The sequence below is a fragment of the Palaemon carinicauda genome, chromosome 1 (assembly GCF_036898095.1).
Source record: "Palaemon carinicauda isolate YSFRI2023 chromosome 1, ASM3689809v2, whole genome shotgun sequence".
NCBI classification, from domain to species: domain Eukaryota; kingdom Metazoa; phylum Arthropoda; class Malacostraca; order Decapoda; family Palaemonidae; genus Palaemon; species Palaemon carinicauda.
Window position 1 is genome coordinate 119,997,366 of NC_090725.1, and position 24,597 is coordinate 120,021,962.

A 24,597-nucleotide genomic window follows, 5' to 3' on the forward strand; every position below is an offset into this window, starting at 1 on the left:
GACGAAACGCCAAGGTGCCTGAGGCCGAGAGGAGGAAAGTACCCATGATCTTCCTGTAGCTTCCTTGAACCAAACCTCGGGCCGTAACCGATGAGGGAAAGGACCTGGTAAGCCCCCTACACGAGGTGGAGAAGAGGAAGGGGTAAGCAGTCACCCCTTGGCCGATGGAGAAATCTCGAACGGAAAGCCCCCCGCCAAAAATCCTTCCGAGGAATGACGGGGAAGGGCTAACCCAGGTTCTGGAAAGAGGAGTGTTGCTCAGACCTCCCTGAAGATTCTTCCTATTCTTGCAAGTGCCATACTCTGCGTTTATGGGGTGAGGCCGTGTTCTTGAAATACGCTCCAGAAGAACTCGCCAGGGCTGGCCATGCTGCGAAAACCCCAATGGGAATCGTGGTCGCAATCGCCCTGAAGCTCACGCGATGGTAAATCAATGATTTGCGCGTGGGCGAACGTGGAAGCGCCCATGTGCGGTCACGCAGGAACGCAAACGAAGGTGAGCGAAGGAGCGCAGAAGGAGGGCGAGCGTGGTAGGAAGGGCGAGAGCTGGTGGTCGGTGAGCGATAACCCATAGACGAGCAATGGACACTGCAAGAATTAAGCCGACGTTAGTGCGAAGAAACACTAGGTTCGTGCGACGGAACACCGTCGGTTCGCGCGATGGAACACCGTCGGTTCGCGCGGTGGAACACCGTCGGTTCGCACAACGGAACACCGTCGGTTCGCGTGGCGGAACACCGTTGGTTCGCGCGGCGGAACACCGTTGGTTCGCGCGACGGAACACCGTCGGTTCGCGCGACGGAACACCGTAGGTTCGCGCGACGGAACACCGTAGGTTCGCGCGATGGAAACCATCCGTTCGCGCGATGGAAACCATCCGTTCGCGCGATGGAAAACCGTTGGTTCGCGCGCGGGCGAACATTGGAGAGCATGTGCGCGGACGCGCAGGCGAATGATCGCGCGGTCGCGAATGGGCGCGAGGGTGGGCAGGTGAATGAGCGCGTGTCCGAGGCAGCGAACGCAAGCGCTGGCGCGATGGCGAGGAGACGCGCGGCCGCGTGGGTGAGGAAGACCGCTGGCGATGTGGATCAACAGGCGATCGGTGGTGAGCTGGTGAGCGCTGACGCGCAGGTGGGCAATGGTGCGTCGGCAAGTGACGGCGCATTGGCGAGCGGTGGTGTGTTAACAAAACGCTAGCGAGCAGATGAAGAATTGCGCGGGTGCGTAGGCGGTTGCCAACGCGAGAGAGAGTAGTGATGGTTAGCGCGCATAGCGCTAACAGAAGGCGCGCAGGTGCATCAGGAAGGTGAGCGCTGAAGCCAGCTGTTAATCAGGCGATCCTAGACGGTCGGAAAACCGTTGGCGCCCATTGGTGCGTGGCAAAGAAGGGCGCGCAGATGTGCGCTGGCAAATGAAGAAAGCTGGCGCATAGAAGGACAGAAGAAAAGGTGAGCGCTGGCGAGCAGGAGGAAGTTCTACGGCAAGACTCAGCTACCGGAGATCATGGTCCACAGCAGGCGAGCGCTAGATCGCTACTGATGGTGGTCAGGGGAACTGACATGCGTGGCGATCGTTGACGTGTAGGAGATCGCTGGCGAGCAGGTGAACATTGACGCGTCTAAGGTCGCTGGGGAGCTGATGATCGCTGACGAGCAGAAGGCAACGCGTGGAAGCCTGCGCATAGAAGAAGAGTCCTTGACCCAGACCTGAACCGAAGTTCTAGATCGCGAGGGCGAACGTGGGCGCACAGGGCGCGTAACAGGAACCAACAGGAACAGCAGAGATGATCATCATGAGAGCGCTGACGAACAGGAGAGCGCTGACGAACAGGAGAGCGCTGGCGAACAGGAGAGCGCTGGCGAACAGGAGAGCGCTAGCGATCAGGAAGCGCTGATGAGCAGGAGAGCGCCTGTGCGCTAACACTGAGCAGGAGCAGGAGCAGGAGCGAACACAGGAGAAGGGCGCGCAGGGGAACCCTGACACGCAAGGGAAGCACCCCCGTGGGAGGCAACCCTTTGCCCCGAAGGGACCGTTGTCCGTCGGGAGACAGATGTCCATCGAAAGACCGTTGCCTGTCCGCCGGGAGACTGATGTCCGTTGGAAGACCTTTGTCCGTCGGGAAGACTGTTGCCCGTCGGAAGACGAGATCAGACTGCTGTCCATCTGCACCAGGGCGGAAGATCAAGAAGAAGGAGTTGTAGGCTGCAAACGGAGATTCAAAAAGGCGCCTCTTAGCACCCTTATAGGGAGATGAGAGGCCCTTACGACGAGGCGGACGGTGAGCCTTACGGCGAAGGAGAGCAACAGCAGCAGAAGAAACCTCCGAAGAGGAGTCTCTATGAGTGTACTCTCTCGCGAACGAAAGAGAAACACTTCGTAGAAGAGACTGGTCAGCCAGTGACCTAAAAGGAGCAATCCTCCGAAGAGGGGGTCCTGCAGTTGCCCAGCCCCTTGAGCAAAACTGCAGGTGTGACCGCTCAGCACCACGAGCATAGTCGCACGAAAAAAAGGCAAGAGAAGAACCCCACAAAAGGAGAAAAACTCAAGCCTGGACAGGAAAAAACTTCCCTCGGAAGGAAAGTTACCCACCCAAGGAGGCAAGCCTCCTGAGAGTTCTAAAAGGAACTGAAGAGCTGTCAATCGTCACGGGAGTACTTCCAGTAGAAGGAGACACGCCCCTGACGAAAATCCAAAGGGGAGGCAGCAACAGCCGAATCCCCAGGCCTCCACAAGACAGCTCACACCGTTGCCATATTACAGAAACGAACTAGATCGGTAACTGTAAAAAAATAAAACAAAAATCATTAGTACACATTCATTCCCCCGGGAAGGCTCCGAAGAGGAATCCCGAGGGAAAGGAAACAAGAATTACACAACAGGCACGTGCCCTCACAACCACTTACACTCACGGAAGGAGACCTGTAACCAAAACAGAATTATAACAATTATAATTATGAAACATGTTATTTTTATTAATAAAATAAATTTTTTAATATACTTACCCGGTGATCATATAAGCTGCAACTCTGTTGCTCGACAGAAAAACCTACGGTCAAAATACGCCAGCGATCGCTATGCAGGTGGGGGTGTACATCAACAGCGCCATCTGTCTAGCAGGTACTTAGTACTCCAAGTAAACAAAGAACCAATTTTCTCCTCGGTCCACTGGGTCTCTATTGGGGAGGAAGGGAGGGTCCTTTAATATATGATCACCGGGTAAGTATATTCAAAAATTTATTTTATTAATAAAAATAACATTTTTCAATATTAAACTTAGCCGGTGATCATATAAGCTGATTCACACCCAGGGGGGTGGGTAGAGACCAGTATTATATGTTTACATTATTATGAGCTAAGTATTTTGTATTTCATTTTAGCAGTTATTCAAAATAACAAACATAAAATAAATAAGTACCTGGTAAGGAAGTCGACTTGAATAATTACTCTGCCTTTTTAAGTACGTCTTCCTTACGGAGCCTCGCGATCCTCTTAGGATGCTGAGCGACCCCTAGGATCTGAAGTATCAAGGGTTGCAACCCATACAACAGGACCTCATCAAAACCTCTAATCTAGGCGCTTCTCAAGAAATGACTTTGACCACCCGCCAAATCAAGTAGGATGCGAAAGGCTTCTTAGCCTTCCGGACAACCCAGAAACAATAATAAAACATTTCAAGAGAAAGATTAAAAAGGTTATGGAATTAGGGAATTGTAGTGGTTGAGCCCTCACCCACTACTGCACTCGTAGCTACGAATGGTCCCAGAGTGTAGCAGTTCTCGTAAAGAGACTGGACATTCTTAAGATAAAAAGACGCGAACACTGATTTGCTTTTCCAATAGGTTGCGTCGATTATACTTTGCAGAGATCTATTTTGTTTAAAGGCCACGGAAGTTGCGACAGCTCTAACTTCGTGTGTCCTTACCTTCAGCAAAGCTTGGTCTTCCTCATTCAGATGGGAATGAGCTTCTCGTATTAACAGTCTGATAAAATAGGATAAAGCATTCTTTGACATAGGCAAAGATGGATTCTTAACTGAACACCATAAAGCTTCAGACGGGCCTCGTAAAGGTTTTTAAATAGAACTTAAGAGCTCTTACAGGACATAAGACTCTTTCTAGTTCATTTCCAACCATACGATAAGTTTGGAATATCGAACGATATTGGTCAAGGCCGAGAAGGCAGCTCGTGTTTGGCTAGAAAACCAAGTTGTAGAACATGTAGCCGTTTCGGATGAGAATCCGATGTTCTTGCTGAAGGCATGAATCTCACTGACTCTTTTAGCTGTGGCTAAGCATACCAGGAAAAGAGTCCTTAAGGTGAGATCTTTCAGGGAGGCTGATTGTAGCGGTTCGAACCTGTCTGACATAAGGAATCTTAGTACCACGTCTAAATTCCAACCAGGTGTAACCAAACGACGCTCCTTCGTGGTCTCAAAAGACTTAAGGAGGTCCTGTAGATCTTTATTGTTGGAAAGATCTAAGCCTCTGTGACGGAAGACTGATGCCAACATGCTTCTGTAACCCTTGATAGTGGGAGCTGAAAGAGATCGTTCTTTCCTCAGATATAAGAGAAAGTCAGCTATTTGAGTTACAGAGGTACTGGTCGAGGATACGGATACTGACTTGCACCAGTTTCGGAAGATTTCCCACTTCGATTGGTAGACTCTAAGGGTGGATGTTCTCCTTGCTCTAGCAATCGCTCTGGCTGCCTCCTTCGAAAAGCCTCTAGCTCTCGAGAGTCTTTCGATAGTCTGAAGGCAGTCAGACGAAGAGCGTGGAGGCCTTGGTGTACCTTCTTTACGCGTGGCTGACGTAGAAGGTCCACCCTTAGGGGAAGTGTTCTGGGAACGTCTACTAGCCATCGAAGTACCTTGGTGAACCATACTCTCGCGGGCCAGAGGGAAGCAACTAGCGTCAACCTTGTCCCTTCGTGAGCGAACTTCTGCAGTACCTTGTTGACAATCTTGAACGGAGGGAATGCATATAGATCTAGATGTGACCAATCTAGTAGAAAGGCATCTATATGAACTGCTGTTGGGTCCGGGATTGGTGAGCAAAATATTGGGAGCCTCTTGGTCATCGAGGTTGCGAAGAGATCTATGGTTGGCTGGCCCCAGGTGGCCCAAAGTCTCTTGCATACATCCTTGTGGAGAGTCCATTCTGTTGGAATTATTTGTCCCTTCCGACTGAGACAATCTGCCATGACATTCAAGTTGCCTTGGATGAACCTCGTTACTAGTGAAGTGTCTAGACCTTTTGACCAGGTGAGGAGGTCCCTTGCGATCTCATACAATGTCAGAGAGTAGGTCCCTCCTTGCTTGGAGATGTACGCCAAAGCCGTGGTGTTGTCCGAGTTCACCTCCACCACTTTGCCTTGAATGAGAGACCTGAAGCTTTTCCAGGTCAGACGTACTGCCAGTAGCTCCTTGCAGTTGAAATGCATTGTCCTTTGACTCGAGTTCCATAATCCCGAGCATTCCCTACCGTCTAATGTCGCACCCCAGCCTACGTTCGATGCGTCCGAGAAGAGAACGTGGTTGGGAGTCTGAACAGTCAGGGGAAGACCCTCTCTAAGGTTGATATAGTCCTTTCACCAAGTCAGACAAGACTTTATCTTTCCGGAAACCGGGATCGAGACCGCTTCTAGCGTCTTCTCCTTTTCCAGTGAAAAGCTAGATGGTATAGAAGAGGACGGAGGTGTAGTCTTCCTAGTGACACAAATTGATCCACGGATGACAGCGTCCCTACCAGACTCATCCACAGCCTGACTGGGCAGCGTTCCTTCTTCAGCATCTTCTGGATGGATAGCAGGGCTGGGGGCTGATCGTCTTGTTCAGCAACGTCCTCATCAGAGGGTTCCTCATCCGAAACTGATGAGGAAACGGCAACGGAGTGGGCAACGTCTGACTCGCTGAATCCGGTCGCACTGGTGGATGCGTGACGGAGCCGGACGCAATATCATGGCACTGCTGCACAGTCTGTGAACTGTCAACAACCATGGGTGCGCGAGGAAGTACAGCGTCAACCCGAAACTGTATAGACTGTCTGGGTTGTGCAGTCAACACCCTACCGGGTTGCTGAGGTTGACGCACTGCGTCACAACAAGTCACCTCTGCTGGTTGTTGAACGTCCTGAACGTCAACAACCACCTCCGAGCGTCGCTTAACGTCAACGTGCGACTGGCAACCCACACTGGGTCGCATCGGTGGAGGAACCACCTTAAATGGCAGACGCGAGTAGGTTACCTCAGCGTCAACAGGGCGCACAACCGACCGGTTGGAAGGTTGTTGGCCAGAAGGAGGAACCACCTCAACTGGCAGACGCGAGTAGGTTACCTCAGCGTCAACAGGGCGCACAACCAACCTGTTGGAAGGTTGTTGGCCAGAAGGTTCTTCTCCGCATTTAAGTCCTCTATCAAGGACGCAAGCTTGGACTGCATGTCTTGCAGCAAAGTCCATTTAGGGTCTACGGGAGCAGGTGTGGCAACAGACGGGGTTAGCGACTGAGGCGGAACCATTTACCATCCCTGAAAGCCTTGTTATGTGTGACATAATAGTACAGCAAAACTTCAAAGGCTCGACAAAAGTTGAGAAGTTGACCTGTAAACAACTTGGAGCGTCTCCTGGCTAGGCGCCAGGGTGAGTCTACCAGAATTGAGAAGTCTATCTGGGCAGAGGCATGAACTCCCAAGCCGAGAACTTCTCTCGTGTCCTATCAGACTCTCGCTCTATAAGCCAGTTTAAAAGAAGAGAAATCAAAGGCTGTATCCCTAAAACTCCTCCTGGTGCAAAAACCAGTCGCCTAGCCAACGTAACGCTCTCTAGGAGAGCGAGAGAGCACTAGCTTAAAAACAAAGGCTTCGAAGTAGCTAGGCCAAGTGTAAGTTCTGACGTTAAGGTGAACGAGGAGCAGCAGTTACAAGATCCGGACGAAGATCCTTAAAAAATCATCATGATTTAATTAAAGTCCATAGGAGGTTAAGCAGCTTAAGGCTCCTCTCCAAATGACAGAGTCCTCAAGGGAATATCAGTAGGAGGGAGAACAGCACTTTCTCATCTACAGGAACCTTGTCCGATAAAAGCTAGGTTATCTCAGTGAGTCTCTCACTGGTGCATTAGTAGCAGACCAGAAGGCAACGTCATGTAACTGCTTGACAGTCTGTGAACTGTCAACAACTGAACTGTCAACCACAACAGGTGCGTGAGGACATACAGTGTTCACTCGAGACTGCTTTGACTGTCTATACTGAGCAGTCAAAACAACTCTAGAAAGCGGAGGTTGACGCACCGCGTCAAAACAAAACAACTTAGACTGTTGTTGTACCTCGCGAACGTCAACGGAAGGTTCCGTGCGTTACTGAACGTCAACATGCGGCTGGCAGGGTACACTGGAACGCATGGGTGGCGGGACTCTCTCAGCTGGAGTGCGCAAGAAGGTCGCCTCAGCGTCCACAGGACGCACAACCGTGTTGGTTGTAGGCTAGAGGTTGGTGTAGTGTCAACCTTCTCCGCACGAAAGTCCCGCATCAATGACGTTAACTGAGACTGCATGGTCTGCAGCAAAGACCACTTAGGGTCTACAGGAGCAGGTGCGGCAACAGACGGTGTGACTGCCTGATGCGGTACCGCTTTGCCTCTCTTAGGAGGTGAGCAGTCGTCGGAAGACTGCAGCGAGTCCGAACTGACCCAGTGGCTACAACTGGGCCGTTGGACTTGCGCGGAAGGGACCGACTTGCGCTTAATAAGCTGCGAGACCTTGGTCCATGGTTTCTTACGAGAAACCTCTTCCGCAGACGAGAAATAAATGGGCTCTCTCGTCTTTGTGTGGGTGGGGCGATCTTGGGTAGATACGCCCGAAACCACGGAGGGAAACGTCTGTTCGTTGATCAAGGCCTGACGAACCCATAAGTCGTTCGACATTACTTCTCCCCTGGGCTTGGGAGCTTGCAAGAGGTCCCGGACTAGGTGAACGACAGGCACGAACAGACGAACCCTCGGACGCAACACTGTAACACTTTGCGCATATCACTTTATCACTTCGATTTTCTGTTTTGCACTTATTTCACTGAAATCGAAACTTTTACTGATTTCTACATGAAACACGCAATTCTACCCTTCATTAAAAGGTAGTAATTGCGAAAACAGTCGTATAATGCAGCTCATTAATAATAGCAAAAAACATAAAACATATATAAAGATAAAAAATTCAGTGGCTGGGAAAGAGACTAAACACTAGTTCAAATAAACTACGTTTACAATCTCTCACCGCACATAGCATGGGGACAAGAATAAAACCCTAGAAACGTTTACCTTCTTCCCCGTACAGCGACTAGGGAGGAGAGTAACACGAGAACAACGTTACCCGCTTGAACGGAACGTTTTTTCTCCTCTCTCTCCCTCCGTCTCTATCTCTCTCTCTCTTTCTCTCTTGATTTCGCACCTAAGAGAAGAGCCCAATTATATATCGTCAAAAAAACATGTTATTTGACTAAAGGAAAAAACTGAAAGGTTTTCCAAATAAAAAGTTCCTTTAATTTAGAATTTAAAACATTTAAGGTAAGAAAGAATGAACGAAACGTCAGAATCGATTTACTCTTACTGCAAAGTGAAACCGTGATACACTCTCTCTCTATCGTAACGATAGAGCGCATGTTGAACGTCCTGAACGTCAACAACTGCGTAGTCTAAAAAACTAAACGTTAATTCATCTTTGAAATCAGTACGAAGACTATCAAAGAAATTCTTTCATAAAACATTAAATTTAAAAAGTTTTAAATTCTTTAAAGGCTAAATACGATATAACGGGCTCAACGTTGATTAACTACGGTTCCAAGTTAGGACCGCCTACTATCAGGAAAGGTCGTATATAAACAAAACATAAAAATTTATTTTATATGTTTATAATAAATGGAAAGTTAATCGAAGAGGCCTAATAAAGGCGGAGAGATATAAAATATATAGATCTATAACGTGTTAAGTAAAATTACTAAAAACCTAAACACACTTCCGTCTAAGGGAAGGGTCGGCCATTTAAAAGTGAAAGAGAGTCCATACTCTCTTTGTCACCATAATTAAATCTATCCAAAACGAGTTCAAGTTTTGAGATGAAGATAAAACCCCTGCATAGCGAAAGCTCAAAACTAGAATAGTGTACTTCACCAAATAGTTGTGAAAACAAATCCAGTTAGTAACAGCGTATTAGTAGGTCCTGCCGGAAGCCCGACAGAGAGAAAATTGGTTCTTTGTTTACTTGGAGTACTAAGTACCTGCTAGACAGATGGCGCTGTTGATGTACACCCCCACCTGCATAGCGATCGCTGGCGTATTTTGACCGTAGGTTTTTCTGTCGAGCAACAGAGTTGCAGCTTATATGATCACCGGCTAAGTTTAATATTGAAAATATGTAATTATGTAATTAAAAAAAAAAAAATGAATGAACACTAAAGAAGGAACGAAAACCCCGAAAGGAATCGTTCTACAAGCTGAAAAATTAACAACTACAATTAGATTCATAAACTAATTGAGACAAAACGTACGGTGTAGCAACCCCCCCCCCACACGGAAAGGAAGCTACGAGGGGCGTAGTAAAACGTAGTAAAAAGGGTGAACGACCTCAAGAGAGAGAGAGAGAGAGAGAAAGACCGAAGTCAAACTCGATCGCAACCCATAAAATTACGCCGTGGTGGCCTAACTGCCGAGGACTCCACGGAGATATCGTACACTACACACACAACTCTGAAAAGGAAACTTACTGACTTCTATACTCAAATATATACACAAACATGAAAACATGTTTACATATATATTGAGTAAAAGAAAAGTAAGCGATTAAGTAAAGACAAAACAAACAATGGCTGCCAAGAGAGGACCAAGACAGAGACGTCTGTCCGAGTCCGAGCCAAAAGTGAAAGTGAGCATTCACCTGTGTGTGAGGGGGGGGAGGGGTAGCTAGCTACCACTCCCCTATCCCCCCGCTAACTAGCGCGGGGGTAATACACCCTCGTTAAATTCTATTGGCTCGCCATTTCAGCTGTGCTAAAAGGTAAACCCAATGTAAATAGCGTGGTTTGTATTTCGGTTACGGAACAAATATTTTTTCCTTTTAATCTCATGATTATTTACTTATAATTAATTTTACATCAATAAGTACATTTCTAAGTTGAAAAACACAATGAACAGTACTGTACTGTATATACAAACGCACAATGCAACTACTCATACCAAATCATTAGCGATATATTTTCTTTCATTTTGGTAAATAACTAAGATCGTAATATGACAAATTCGTAGATAATTTGTATTTTTCCTAACGATACAAACCTTAACTATTTATTCTGCGAAGCTGAAATGATGAGCCATTAAAATTTAGCGAGGGTTAACTACCCACACCGCTAGTTAGTGGGGGTAAGGGGATAGCTTCCAACCGCTCCCACTCAAACACGGGCGATTTAGCTTATTTTGCTTGGAGGTAGGACTTCAAGGGGGATACGGCTGGCAGGCAAGTTTTTATAAATAGCTAAGGTTTGTATAGTTAGGAAAAATACAAATTATTTACGAATTCGTCATTTGTCCATTAGGAGAGGTGGATGTCCCTGCCAATCTGGCTTTTGGCTTTACCCGGGGGCTCCTTATCTGAGTATGTTAGTACTCAAAATAAGGAGTCCATGCGCCTCGCTAAAACCTTGCTATGCAAGGTCCGCGGCCTACGCAAGCTGTGTGTTGAGATATTTAGAAGTGTGACTGTATAGGTAAAGTTATTCCGAGTCATTTATAGGAAAAACTGTTGTAACCAAGATTTTCCCAATACCACCTCGCCAGGGTATGGGGACGCAATAGAATTAGCTCAATACTAGGTACACAAGGGAGCATGGTTTACCTGCAGTGGTTTGAGGTCAGCTTATGCAGAGAACCCAGGATGCTGCTTTCCCCAAGAGAGGGGAGGATGAAGAAAAGAATAGGAGCCAGTCAAATCTTTTCATTCACATAGACTAAAACCAGGTAACAGTGCCCCCAATCTTCTGCTACTTGTCCAATAAGGAGCTTGAGGCATACAACCAACTGTTGTGCAGCCACCACACGACCGATAGAGATTGTATCGAGTTCCTGTGGGTCATGTCTTGCACGAGAAAGGTTGTGAAAGTCACCTGGAGCATTCACACCCTTGCTTGTAAAACCTGCGTCACAGAGTAATCTGCTTAGAAGGCCCAGGGTCATAGCTATACCCGACATCATGAGTCGACATGTTGGATGAGGATCTGGATTCAGGGTGTAATTGATGACTCTGAATCCAGCATAGATGATGTTTTGGTATTCCTCCTCTTGCCTCTCCCAGTGCTGATGACAAGAGAAGGGACACGGGTGGGCTGTTGCCTTTCTCTTGAGGTAGAGCCTCATACCTTACCCTGGGTACAGTAACAGATGATCTGGATCGTCAGTTACCGAGTGAAGACTTGTGTAGGATCCGTCACCTCAGGGACGAAAGTGAACGTCGCCTTTCACCCTTTCCATTAACGGGCGATGTCGAAAGAGAGACCATGAAGTTCCTTGACTTGTTTGGCTGCTTGTCAAAGTGTGTAGGAACTGTCTTCTAAACCAGGTGAAAATTTGTTATCTGGTGAAGTGGAATGTAAGGAGGTCTCCTTAGAGACCAAAGAACTTGAACCATGTTCCGAGATTAAGGTTTACATTCCAACTAAGAAAAGGGAAGTTGTAAGTCCGCATGAGTTAGGAAAGATCTAGCGAAGAGGGGATGTCCCTTCCTTTCAGTTTGAAGGCGAGGCTCAAGGTTGAGTGATCATCTTTACCTGCTGAAACTGAAAAGGGGGATCTTTTCCTCTTGCATATACTTGAGGATTCTGCTATTGCTGGAATAGAGGTACCAAGAGGAGATACGCTTTCTCATGACACCAACCACAGAAGACGTTATACTTTGCCTGGTAGACTGATGCTGAGGAATTCCTCAGATATCAATACAACCTCTTCGCAACTTACTGCGAAAAGCCTCTATGAGAGAGGAGGCACTGGGTAGTCTCCAGGCTTACAATCACAGCAAAGCTATAGCTTTTGTATCATAAGGGGTTTTTCGTAATATGAGGCGAACAAATCTTCGTATCTCTTTTTGTATCATGAATTTTTCATATAAAGAAGCTTTTGCAGCAAGAGGTATTATTTATAAATTTCTCCTTTGTCCCTACATAAATACAAATCATTCGCCTTTTACTATGGAGACTCATCATTAGGTGGGTGGAAATCCAAACCCCAACTGACTAAGAAGGGCACCCTCGTTACTTCGCAAATTCTCAAGATGTCATGCAGGAGAGTTGACGACCTGAATAACACCGGGTAACATCTGCCCTCGACCGGCTGCTACTTGTCTTATAAGGGAGCTGAGGTAGCTTACACCACTTGTTAAGCTGCCACCACAGGACCTATGAAAAATGTATCCAGGTTCCTGTGGGTTACGTCTTGCAGGTAGTGTGCTGTAAACATGGTCTGATGTTTCCAGACACCCACTTAGAACCTGCGTCACAGGGAAGTTTCTTTTAAACATTAGGGACATACAGACATGGGTAACATCATGAGCTTTGGGTCTGCGACCTCATATAGCAGAGTCAGGATTCAGTCACGCTCGATCACCTGGTGAATCTACGCAGATATTGTGTTCTTTGCAATTCTCCTTTTGATCCTGCCCATGGTAACAGTCGTTTGATGTGCAGGCGAGCTCTGGAAATTCGTTTAAGATAGCACCTCAGCATTCTCACAACATACAGTAACAGCTGATCAGGATCATTGATTACATGACAAAGACTCAAAATCTGGAATATCCCGAACCTAGGGTCAGCTACAGCCGGATTCTAAGTCTTAGCAATGAACTCAGGGACGAAGTTGAACATCACCTGGCCCCACCCCTTTGAAAGGGCTCTGCCGTAGAAATGACCGTGTAACTCACAGACTCTTTTGGACAAGGACAGGGCAAAGAGGTGAATTGTTTTAAGGATTAAGTCATGATCTGAGGACTCGCACAATGATTTGTAAGGAGCTTCTGTCAGATATTTTAGCACACGTGCTACATTCCAGGGAGGATGTAAAATGATATTTTCATAATAAAATAAATTTTTAAATATACTTACCCGCTGGTTATATAAAGAGCTGAAATCCCCTGACGCCCTGGCAGAAATTCAAATCTCGCGCTATCGAAGATACGGCAGGTGTACAACAGCACCCTAGCGGTAGCTCAGGTGGAACAACACACCACCAACCTCAGTTCTTCCATGCCTCATAGTCTCTAGAGGGGAGGAGGGTGGGTGTTAAATTTATATAACCAGCGGGTAAGTATATTCAAAAATTTATTTTATTATGAAAATATCATTTTTAAATATAAAACTTACCCGCTGGTTATATAAAGAGCTGATTGACACCCATTGGTGGCGGGTCAGAGACAGCTACATATAGAAAATTCACTTAAGGGTTACATACAACAAACTTAAGCAGTTCTCACCTGATAAGGAAGCTGACAGCAATGATACTCTGCCTCATTTCGTCCGCTATCCTTAAGAGATCCAGTGATCCACTCGGGCTGAAAATCTCTAGGAGCTGTCAAACGGTACGACCACCTATAACATGACAGAACCTCAACCAATACCCTTGTTCTGGGTGCACTCAACGAACAAATTGACCACCTAACCAAATCAAAGATTGCGGAAGACTGACGACCAATCTCCACAAACAACCATAACAAACGAGTTCCAAGAGATAGAAAAGGGGTATTAGGAAAAAGGGAACGTAGTGGTAGATCATTCACCTACTATCGCATTTGCCGCCACAAAAGGACCCAACGTAAAAAAGTCCTCATAGCGAGTCTGAAAATTTCTCAAATAATGGGATGCAAAAACAGACTTACTTCTCTAAAATGTCGTATCCATCAGACTTTGCAGAGAACGGTTCTGTTTAAAGGCCACTGAAGTCGCTACCGCTCTGACTTCATGTATCTTCACTTTGAGAAGCCTCTGATCCGACTCATCACACTGAGCATGAGCTTCTCGAATCAACAATCTAATGAAAAAAGACAAGGCATTCTTAGACATGGGCATCGAGGGTTTCCGAACTGCACACCACAGAGCGTCTGAGTTACCCCTCAGATTCTTAGTCCTGTCCACATAAAGCCGTAACGCTCTAACTGGACAGAGTACCCTTTCTAATTCACCGCCAGCCAAATCAGAAAGGTTAGAAATCTCGAAGGATTTGGGCCATGGCCGAGAAGGGTTTTCATTCTTGGCCAGAAACCCCAGTTGCAAAGAACAAATGGGTTTTCCATTCCGAAAACCAATGTTCCTGCTTAAAGCGTGTACCTCACTAACTCTTTTAGCAGTAGCAAGGGTAACCAGAAAAAGTGTTTTCAAGGTTAAATCCTTAAATTAAACCGAGTGTAAAGGCTCAAATCTGTCACTCATGAGAAATTTAAGGACAACATCCAAATTCCAGGCAAGGGGAGCTGTTTGAATCTTCTTGGTTGTATCAAAAGACCTAAGCAAATCTTGTAGATCCTTATTATTAGAAAGGTCTAGGTTCCTGTGTCTAAAAACCGTTGCCAACATACTCCTGTAACCTTTAATAGTAGATGACGAGAAGTTATGTATAAATTTAAGGTCCAAGAAAAAATCTGCTATCTGGGTAAGAGAGGTACTGGAAGAGGAAATCGCGTTAGTCCTACACCACTCTCTGAATAACTCCCACTTGGACTGATACACCTTGATGGTTGAAGACCTCCTTGCCCTCGCAATTACCTTGGCTGCCTTCTTCGAAAATCCTCTAGCTCTAGCGAGTTTTTCGATAGTCTGAAGGCAGTCAGACGTAGAGCTCGGAGGTTTAGATGATTTCGGGCCAAGTGAGGTTGTCTGAGAAGATCGGGTCTCATGGGAAGGCTTCTCGGGAAATCCACCATCCATTCCAGTACCTCTGGAAACCAGCTCCTTGACGGCCAGAACGGAGCTATCAGTGTCATTCTGGTCTCTTCGTGGGAAATGAACTTCTGAATCACTTTGTAAAGAATCTTGAACGGAGGGAAAGCATAAACCTCCATGTGTGACCAGTTCATCAGAAAGGCGTCTATGTGCAAGGCTTCGGGATCCAGAACCGGAGAGCAGTAACACTCCAGCCTTTTGGTCTTTGCGGTGGCAAAGAGATCCACGAGAGGTCGACCCCATAACCGCCACAGACTCTTGCAGATGTCCGGGTGCAAAATCCACTCTGTGGAGAGAACCTGACCTCCCCTGCTGAGTCTGTCTGCGCTCACATTGTTGACCCCCTGGATGAATCGAGTCAAAAGAGTCACCTTCCTTTCCTCTGTCCAAACGAGAAGAAGTCTTGCAATCTCGTACAGAGGCCAAGAGTGGGTCCCGCCTTGTTTCACAATATAGGCCAGAGCTGTCATGCTGTCCGCATTGACTTGGACCACTTTGCCCCTGATCTGCTTCTCGAAGCCTATGAGAGCCAGATGAATAGCCAAAAGCTCCTTTTGATTGATGTGGAGAGATGTTTGCTCCACCGTCCAAGTCCCCGAAAGCTCCTTCTTCTCTAGAGTGGCTCCCCACCCCGAGTTGGAGGCCTCAGAACACAACACGAGGTCTGGGCTCTTCTGAAGTAAAGACAAGACTTCTTTCAGTCTGGGCTCGTTGTACCACCATTGAAGATGAGACTTGATGGAAACCGAGATGGGAATGCAATCCCTGTCGAGGTTGTCCCCTTTCTTCCAATGGCGATTGAGATGAAACTGAAGAGGACGCAAGTGCAACCTCCCCAGGGTCACGAACTTCTCTAATGAAGAGAGAGTCCCCAGAAGGCTCATCCAATCTCTTACGGAGCAAAGATCTCTCTTCAGGAAAGTTTGGACTTTTAAGAGGGCTGCCTGAATTCTCACCGACGACGGAAAAGCCCGAAAACTCCGACTATGAATCTCCATCCCCAAATAAAGAATTTCCTGGGATGGAGTCAGTTGCGATTTTTTTGAGCTCACCAGGAGGCCCAGTTCTCTGGAGAGATCCAAAGTCATCTTGAGGTCCTTCAAACAACAATCGGCTGAGGAGGCTCTTATCAGCCAATCGTCCAGATACAGAGAGGCCCTGATTCCCCTCAAATGTAGCATGCTTGCCACATTCAGCATGATCTTGGTAAACAGTAGAGGAGCCGTGCAGAGTCCGAAACAAAGAGCCCTGAACTGGAAGACCTTGTTTCCGTCCATGAACCTCAGATAACGTCTGCCGCTGGGATGAATCGGAAGGTGGAAATAGGCGTCCTGAAGATCTATAGAGACCATCCAATCGTCCTTCCTCACAGCCGCCAGAACTGTTTTCTGAGTCTCCATAGTGAACGTCGAATTTTGGACGTAACCATTTAGCACACTTACGTCCAGAACCGGTCTCCACTCCCCGGAACTCTTGGGTACTAGGAAAAGGCGGTTGTAAAACCCCGGAGACGTAACATCCTGCACTTCCTCTATTGCTTGCTTCTCTAATAAAAGAGACGTCTGAAGACACATGGCTTGCTTCTTCGGTCCCTCTCTGTATTTGGGCGAAAGATCCACCGGATCTGTGACTAAAGGAGGATTTGCCAGGAAGGGGATCTTGTAACCCTCCTTTAACACTTGGACGGACCAGGGGTCCGCTCCATTTCTCTCCCAAGCCTCCCAGAAGTGAGTCAACCTGGCACCCACTGCTGTTTGAAGGAAAGGGCAGTCAGACTTTACCTCGGCCGGACTTGCCCCCTCTGCCTCTAGGTTTCCTTCCTTCTGGTTTGAAAGAGCCTCTTCCAGAGGACTTCCCATGAAAGGACTGAGGTTGAAAACCAGAAGAGGATTCCTTAGGCTTACGAGAGGAAAACGACGACGGCAAAACTTTCCTTGTCGTATTAGTAACTAAGTCATGCGTGGCCTTCTGCGTGAGGGCAGTGGCCACTTCGCCTACCAACTCTTGCAGAAATAAGGTATTAGCCAAAGGTGCGAAAAGAAGGCCCGTTTTCTGGTAGGGAGACACTCCTGCAGAGAGAAAAGAGCACATCGTGGCCCTTTTCTTGAGGATTCCAGCCGTGAACAAGGCAGCTAGCTCGTTGGAGCCATCCCTCACACCTTTGTCCAAGCAGGACATCAAATGAACCAGTCCACTAGTGTCCGTATCCGTCATACCTGAGACCCTCTTACTCAAAGCCCCAGAGCCCAGTCTAAGAAATTAAACACCTCGAAGGCCCTGAACAGACCTTTAAGCAAATGATCGAACTCTGGAATGGACCACCAAATCTTCGTTTTCCCTAAGGCAAGACGACGAGAAGCATCTACTAAACTTGAAAAATCCCCTTGGGCAGACGAAGGAAAACTCAAGCCCAACACTTCACCAGTCTCGTACCACACACTAGATTTAGAAGCCAACCTAGCGGGTGGAAAGGCAAAGGCTGTCTTGCCAAAAGATTTCTTGGAGTCCAACCAGGAACCCATTAATTTCAAGGCCCGTTTAGAGGATCGAGAAAGAACCATCTTGGTATAAACTGGAACTTTGGTAGCTTTACCTAAGATGAACTCAGAAGGCGGAGAACGAGGGGCCACAGGAGTAAACTGATCCGGGAAAATTCCAGAAAGAATCAACATAAACTTGCGAAGATCAACAGCATGTTGATAATGCTTCTCCTCCTCATTCTCAGAGACTTCCTCCATAGGATCATCCTCATCCGACTTTTCCTCAAGTTCGTCTTCTGGCAGTGCAGCAACTGCTGCAGCCTGAACCGAAGGAACAAAGTCTGGATGGGACTGCCTGTCAAAGCCAATATCTGCATCCACCTGACGGGGAGAAGTCGAAGTAGATTGACGTGAAACATGGACGGGTAGACGATCTTCTTCAACTAACAACTGCCTAGACCGCTTAGGATCCGACTGCTGTTGAACAGATTGACGCTTGGACTCAGAAGGCAACTGCCGAAGATCGCTGAGTGGACGCGTAGAGTCCGAAAACTGTTGACGCGAACGATCAAAGCTGTCAAGATGTCGACGCTGAGAATTGATGTTTTGACGCGACGCGTCCACAAGTTGTTGACGCGGGCGATCCACTACTTCAAAACGTTGACGCGTCTCGTCCACTTGTCGACGCCGATGTTCTTCCACACGACCAGAAGGCGAAAATTGGGCAACCAAACCTCTCTGACGCGACTCATCAAAATCAACCTGGCGTTGGACACTATGAATGGGAGACCGCCTAAGCGATAACTCGTTAGCACCAGAGACCATCGAACGCCTGTGCGATAACTGGTCTGACACCTGACGCTCAGACATACCGCCAACACCTGGTTGATAAGAATCCATCAACGACGAGAGTTGTTCCTTCATAGTCCCAAGCATAGACCATTTAGGATCTACAGAACTCCCTAAAGGAATATTCGAACCAACGTCACCACGTATTTCGGGAGAAGAAAGCCAATATGAAGGAAGACGGGGAGCATGAATCGTAACAAGGTCTGAATCGGAAGGAATCATATCCACACGAACACGGTGATCTGGACGTTTAGCCGGAGTGCAAGCGATGGGAGAACGGAAACGTTCCGGTGAGTCCCACGAACTACATCCTGGACGCACAGGCGATTCCTGACGCTGTGAAACATCATGCGTCCGTTTAAGCGGTCTTGACGTGTGACGCCAGATCTCACTCCCCGACCCTTCATCGGAAGACGGGGATAACGCATGAACCTCACCTTTCCTACGATGAGGGTGAACGGCCTGAGCTACGGCAACAGGAACGTTCGAGGGGACGTCTGCACGATTGATGACGCTTCTCGTTCCCTTAAGCCGTTCGACATTACTTCTCCCATGGGTTCGAGAGCTCGAAAGAGGTCTTAGGCTAGGTGAACGACAAGATCGTGCAGACGCACCCTCCGCAACACTAAACACATTAGCAACACTAAACACATTAGCAACACTTGTCACAATACCGAGAGAGTCACGACTTTTCGGTACACAAACATCAGACACCGAAACACTTTCCACAGTTCCGACAGGATCACGGTGTTTCAATACCTTTAACTCGGAAAAAATCGTATTTCTATCGGCCGCTAAGGACTCAACTTTATCACCAAGAGTCAAAATAGCAGTAAACATGTCTTTCATAGTAGGTTCCTGATCTACCACCACGGGGGAAAGGAATAGGATTAGGAACATTAACATTAGGTAAGGCTCTATCCACAGATCGTGAAGAACTACGCCTAACTCTATCTCTCTCTAGTCTCCTTACATAACGATCGTATGTTACAAAATCATCATCAGTTAAAGAAAGACACTCATTACATCTATCATCAAATGAACAAAATTTACCCCTACATTTCACACAAATATTATGAGGATCAATAGATCCTTTAGGAAGTCGAGTAAGACACCCTTCACTAACACACCTACGCTGAGCAGGGGAGGAGTCGGCCATTTTGAATGGTTACGTGAAAGACCGACAAGCAAAAAATAAGGAAAATATTAATAAAGACAATCTCAAACAAAAAGATTTCAAGACTAGAAACAAGTGAAAACAATTAACGATAGCTTAAACTTAAAAAGGAACGTTGTACATCACCAAACAACTTCCCAAGAGAGTAAAACCACGAGAGCGAACTTCTATATGTCAGCCAGCTATGATGGCAGATAGAAGAACTGGAGATGGTGTGTTGTTCCACCTGAGCTACCGCTAGGGTGCGGTTGTACACCTGCCGTATCTTCGATAGCGCGAGATTTGAATTTCTGCCAGGGCGTCAGGGGACTTCAGCTCTTTATATAACCAGCGGGTAAGTTTTATATTTAAAAATTTCCGACTGAGGAGGAAATGTTAATTCTGCTCGGTGTAAAGACAAGGCTCAAGGCCGAGCGGTAATCTTTAACCGCCAAGACCGAGGAAAGTTTCCTCCCTGACGTACAGTCAGAATTTCGCTATCACTGGGATAGTGGCTTTGAGCAGAGCGAGATTCCTTCCACAACAACGTTCATAGATGATAGTCCACTTTGCCTGGTAGACAATGATAGATGAATTACAGAGGCATTCATACATTCCTTTCTCAACTGCCTACAAAAAGCCTCTATGCGTATATCTTTGCGTGAGGTTGTCTGAGGAGGTCGGGAAGGAGAGGAAGCTCTCTCAGTACCTCTGTGAGGAGAAGTTGAAGTTGAAGGTTGAGGAACCCTTCTGCTTACTGTCACAGCAGAGCTGCCCTTACCTTGTTGATGAGTCTCCTCATTAACTCATAAGTGTCTTGCAAAGCTGCCTGGGGATCCGATACTGATGAGCAGTAAACCGGAAGCTTCTAGTTGAGGGACGTTGCAAACAGATCTATTGTCGGCGAACCCCACAAAGTCAAGGGTTTGTTGGCTATCCGAGGAAGCAAAGACAACTCGGAGCCAAGTATCAGAGTCTTCCTGCTGAGATTGTCGGAAAGGATGTTCTTGCCTGGGGTGAAACAGGCTGATAGGGCGATCAAGTTGTCTTCCATGCATCACAGTATTTCTACAGCTAGATGGCATAGCTGCTGTGAAAAAGTACCTCCTTGCTTGCTTAGATACGCTACTACCGTCGTGTTGTCCCCCATCAACACTACGGAGTGACCTGAAAGGAGCGGAGGTGTTTGAGGGGCAGAGAGGTTGCCCTCAATTCCAGGAAGTTTATGTGGCACTGCCAATCAGATTTGGACCACAGTCCAGAGGTCATGCATTGCAACATGTGAGCCCCCACCCTTCTTTTGATGTGTCTGTGAAGAGCATCAATTTCTGGGGGAGGAGAGGAAAGGTCTACTCCCCTGAGAATGTTGGTATCTTCTACCCACCAACTTAGGTCTCTCTTCTGCTTTAAAGACACCGAAACTCAAAAGTCTGGAAGATTCCTATGCTAAGAACAGTGAGACTTCAGTTGCCAATGGTGAGATTGAATACAGGGAGGGACAAGGTGTTCCAAGTCAGGTGCCCTAACAAGCATAGCCACAGGTGTGCTTGTAACTAGTCTTGCTTCAGGAAGGGACAAGCCCTCCCTTTAGTCTCTTTACTCAGTCTTGTGATGGATAGACCTTGCCTAATTGGGTGTTTACCTGCATCCTGCAATATACCAAACTCCGAGATGATTCCAGTAACAACTTCTTGTGATTTACCACAATCCTCAGATCCCGACAAAATGCTAGAAGTTTGTCTCGGTGTAGGAGAAAGGCCTCTATTGAGTCTACTAGAATCAACCAATTGTCTTGGTAGTGTGATAGACAAATGCTGTAGGCATGGGCCCAAGTTGAAACTAGAGTTAACACTCTTGTGAACACTTGAGGTGCTGTGGACAGGCCAAAGCACAGTACCTTGAACTGCTATATCTTGTCATAAAGGATGAATTTGAGGTATTGTACTTCCTTGACGATGGGTAGCTTGGGATCTGGAAGTGCACATCTTTTAGTTCCAGTGTTATTATGAAGCCCTTTGGTCTGACCATGTCTACTGTCCCCATTTTTAACTGGGTTTGCAGAACAGACCTGTTCAAAGCGGAGAGGTCGATGGCTGGTCTCCAGCCTCCAGACGCCTTCTCTACAAGAAAGCATTGACTGAAGAACCCTGAGGACCTGTCTTTGACCTTTTGGAGAGCATCCTTCACCAATATGTTTCAGACGTCTGCCTGAAAGGCAAGGTCCTTTACTAATCCTTTCGCAAAGGAACACATCACTCTGTGACATGTCAATGTTGGGAGAGAGAGAATGAACGGGACGTGGTACCTTGCTCAAAGGATGGAGACCCTCCAAGGTCTTGCTGCGTGGAGCTGCCATCTCTACCACCTGCACTTCAGGCATCTTGCCACGAGTGGACAAGCAGGAGGAATGCTCCCCTAGCGGGAGTGACCAGGTGTTCCACCTCTACCTCCTCTGCCCCTACATCCCTTGCTATGAAAGGGCTGCTTCAGAGCTTGCTTCTTTGCGATAGACTGCTTAAAAGCCGTTCACCCCTTCTTATGTCCTTGTCGCTTGACAGGAGACGATCTCGGTGCCGAGAGTACTGAGGAGTAAGTACGAGATGTTACTGCGCTATAGAGGAGGGTGTCATGACTCGCCTTCCTCCAGCGCTCCAACACTGCGTTAATGTTTTCCAAGTTAAACAGGGAAAGACCCTACATCAATACTTGAGCTCCTCTCTCCTTGGTACCTGCCTATTGAATTTTGAGATGACAGAATCATGTCTTCTCAAAACCAACTTCGTCCACTGGTTGGCCAAGTTGTGAGAGGAACTCAACAGTCCTCGCTCCAGAAAGCAAGCAGGTGTTCATTGCTTCCAGGTTAGCTAATTTTGCCATATCTTCATTGGCAATCGGATATCCAACTGAGCCAGAAAAGAAGTTGATCCATGAAGAGGCTTGTAAAGAGGCTTTCGCAACTCGCTCCAGCTCCATGTTTGCAGCTTCAGTCGCAAAGAATGTCACAGGTTGTGATGTCAATTTGCTGAGTGCGAAGTTACTTGTCAGAGCCATAGTTGCCAGGTGTACTGGCAAAGGAGAGGGATCATCATCCAAAATTTCATAATACTTCCTCTGCCAAATGAACAGTGGAGGAAGTAAATGAGATGAGTGTCCCGCTCGTAAGGGGTTCATCGCACCAGCTACCAGGGCAATGACCTTCTTCATGGTACCCTTCACCATCCTGGACCAGGGTAACTCTATCCTGTTGTTTATGGTTCCGCGGGCCTGGCAGAAAAAGTCAAGGACTGTATCTTTACCCTCTGAAGGGGAATAAGAAGGATAGCCTAGATTGTTGATTTTCCTTATGCAGCTTAAAGTTTTAAAGGTTTAAAAGACCGCTCATGAATGGCAAAGGCAAGGGACAGTGACATTGCCCTATCAAGTAGGACAATGCCCTAAAGACTGACCATATTACATATGATCAGCATCCAAACCCCCTCTCCACCCAAGCTAGGACCAAGGAGGGCCAGACAATGGCTGCTGATGTCTCAGCAGATAGACCTATGGGCTCCCCCAAACCCCCATATCCTTCGCTCACAAGGATGGTGAAGTTGCAGCGACCAAAGGAACTAATGAGTTTGAGCAGAACTCAAACCCAAGACTGGTAATCACTAGGCAAGGACACTACCACCAGGTCCCCACAAATTCCACAATGCTAAGACCTGCACAAAGAGTTGCGGTGGCCGATGCGGTAACGTCCCTGACTGGTGAACGCTAGACTGTGGTTCGTGTCTCGCTCAAACTCATTAGTTTCTTTGGTTGCTGCAACCTCACCATCCTTGTGAACTCAGGATGGAAGGATGGGGGGAGCCTATAGGTCTATCTGCTGAGTCATCAGTAGCCATTGCCTGGCCCTCCTTGGTCCTAGCTTGGGTGGAGAAAGGGATTGGGCGCTGATCATAAGTATATATGGTCAGTCTCTAGGGCATTGTCCTGCTTGATAGGGCAATGTCACTGTCCCTTGCTTCTCCGAGGTATTAAAAAAAAAAAAAAAAAAAAAAAAAAAAAAAAAAAAAAGGAATGGTTCAACTCCTTTTGTGCTGAGGCTGTAGTCTTAGGGCTAGCAGCCATTGGCAATACAGTACTCTGTCAGCGTGGTCCGATATGTTGTCTTCCAACTTATCCAGAATTGATCTCACAACCCATAGGAGACCAGGCCAGGTCAGATTAGTCAACCAAGTCCCCGAGCACGAGCTTCACTGATATCATACTCCTATTAAAGGACCATGGTTTGTATTCATGTAGGAACAAATGAACAAATTTACTGAAATTGCAATATAAATTTTGACTGCTTACCTTGAGATTCTTTACCATACAATTTATCTGCAAATTCATTGAGAATATTATATGCTTCCCTGACACAGTCCCGTTCACTATTATTACAGGTGCACAAGAAGCCAACCATATCAGTCCCTAGTACTGAACCCTTCCTCTGGCGCTTAGCACACCGAATGTAGTAAGATCTTGAACGTTTATTTTTACCCATGGTACAAATCTGAAATATCAATTGGGTTTGTAAAAATACTTTTCTAAAATGACAAATTTTGAAGTACAGTAATATGACAAATTTAAAAGTAATTTATATTTTTCCTAATGATACAAACCTTGAGCTCTTTATTAGGATACACTTTCAGCGCAGCTGGAAGACTAGCCATAAGACTTTTAGTGAGGTGTAACTACGCCACCACTAGTTAGAGGGGGTAGGGGGGTTAGCCAGCAACCCTACTCTCACACACACCTGTGTTGTCTCTTCGCTTTTAATTGCAGGCAGGACTTACATGGGGATAGGTGATGGCAGGCCAAATTTGTATAAAGAGCTCAAGGTTTGTATCGTTAGGAAAAATACAAATTACTTTCAAATTTGTCATTTGTTCCGACACTGAATACAAACTCTTTCGCTGTTTATTAAGGATGACTCACCCTATAGTAGGGTGGAAGTCCGAACCAACTGGCTGGTTTTTGACCCGCAGGTGAGCGCTGGCTCTTTGGCAAGAGCTGGCGTATTGGATGTAAGAGTGCAACTGCGCAGGAGAGTGCTGGATCTGAGAGCGCAACTGCGCAGAAGAGTGCTGGGAGCAGGGAAGCACTCGTGCGCAGGTGAGCACTGGGTCTTTG

The 24,597-nt window shown here is 47.0% G+C and overlaps 1 protein-coding gene across 2 annotated transcripts in view; it reads right to left on the reverse strand.

Annotated features, from left to right (window-relative positions):
- The window catches only part of LOC137651290 (THUMP domain-containing protein 1), a 169,790-nt gene that overhangs the window by 92,497 nt on the left and 52,696 nt on the right, over positions 1-24,597 (reverse strand). For both annotated transcript variants that reach the window (XM_068384560.1, XM_068384569.1), the window contains exon 2: positions 23,779-23,977. In XM_068384560.1, the coding sequence (XP_068240661.1) occupies positions 23,779-23,968 (190 nt within the window). In that variant the 5' untranslated portion in view covers positions 23,969-23,977. The remainder of the gene's footprint in view (positions 1-23,778; positions 23,978-24,597) is intronic.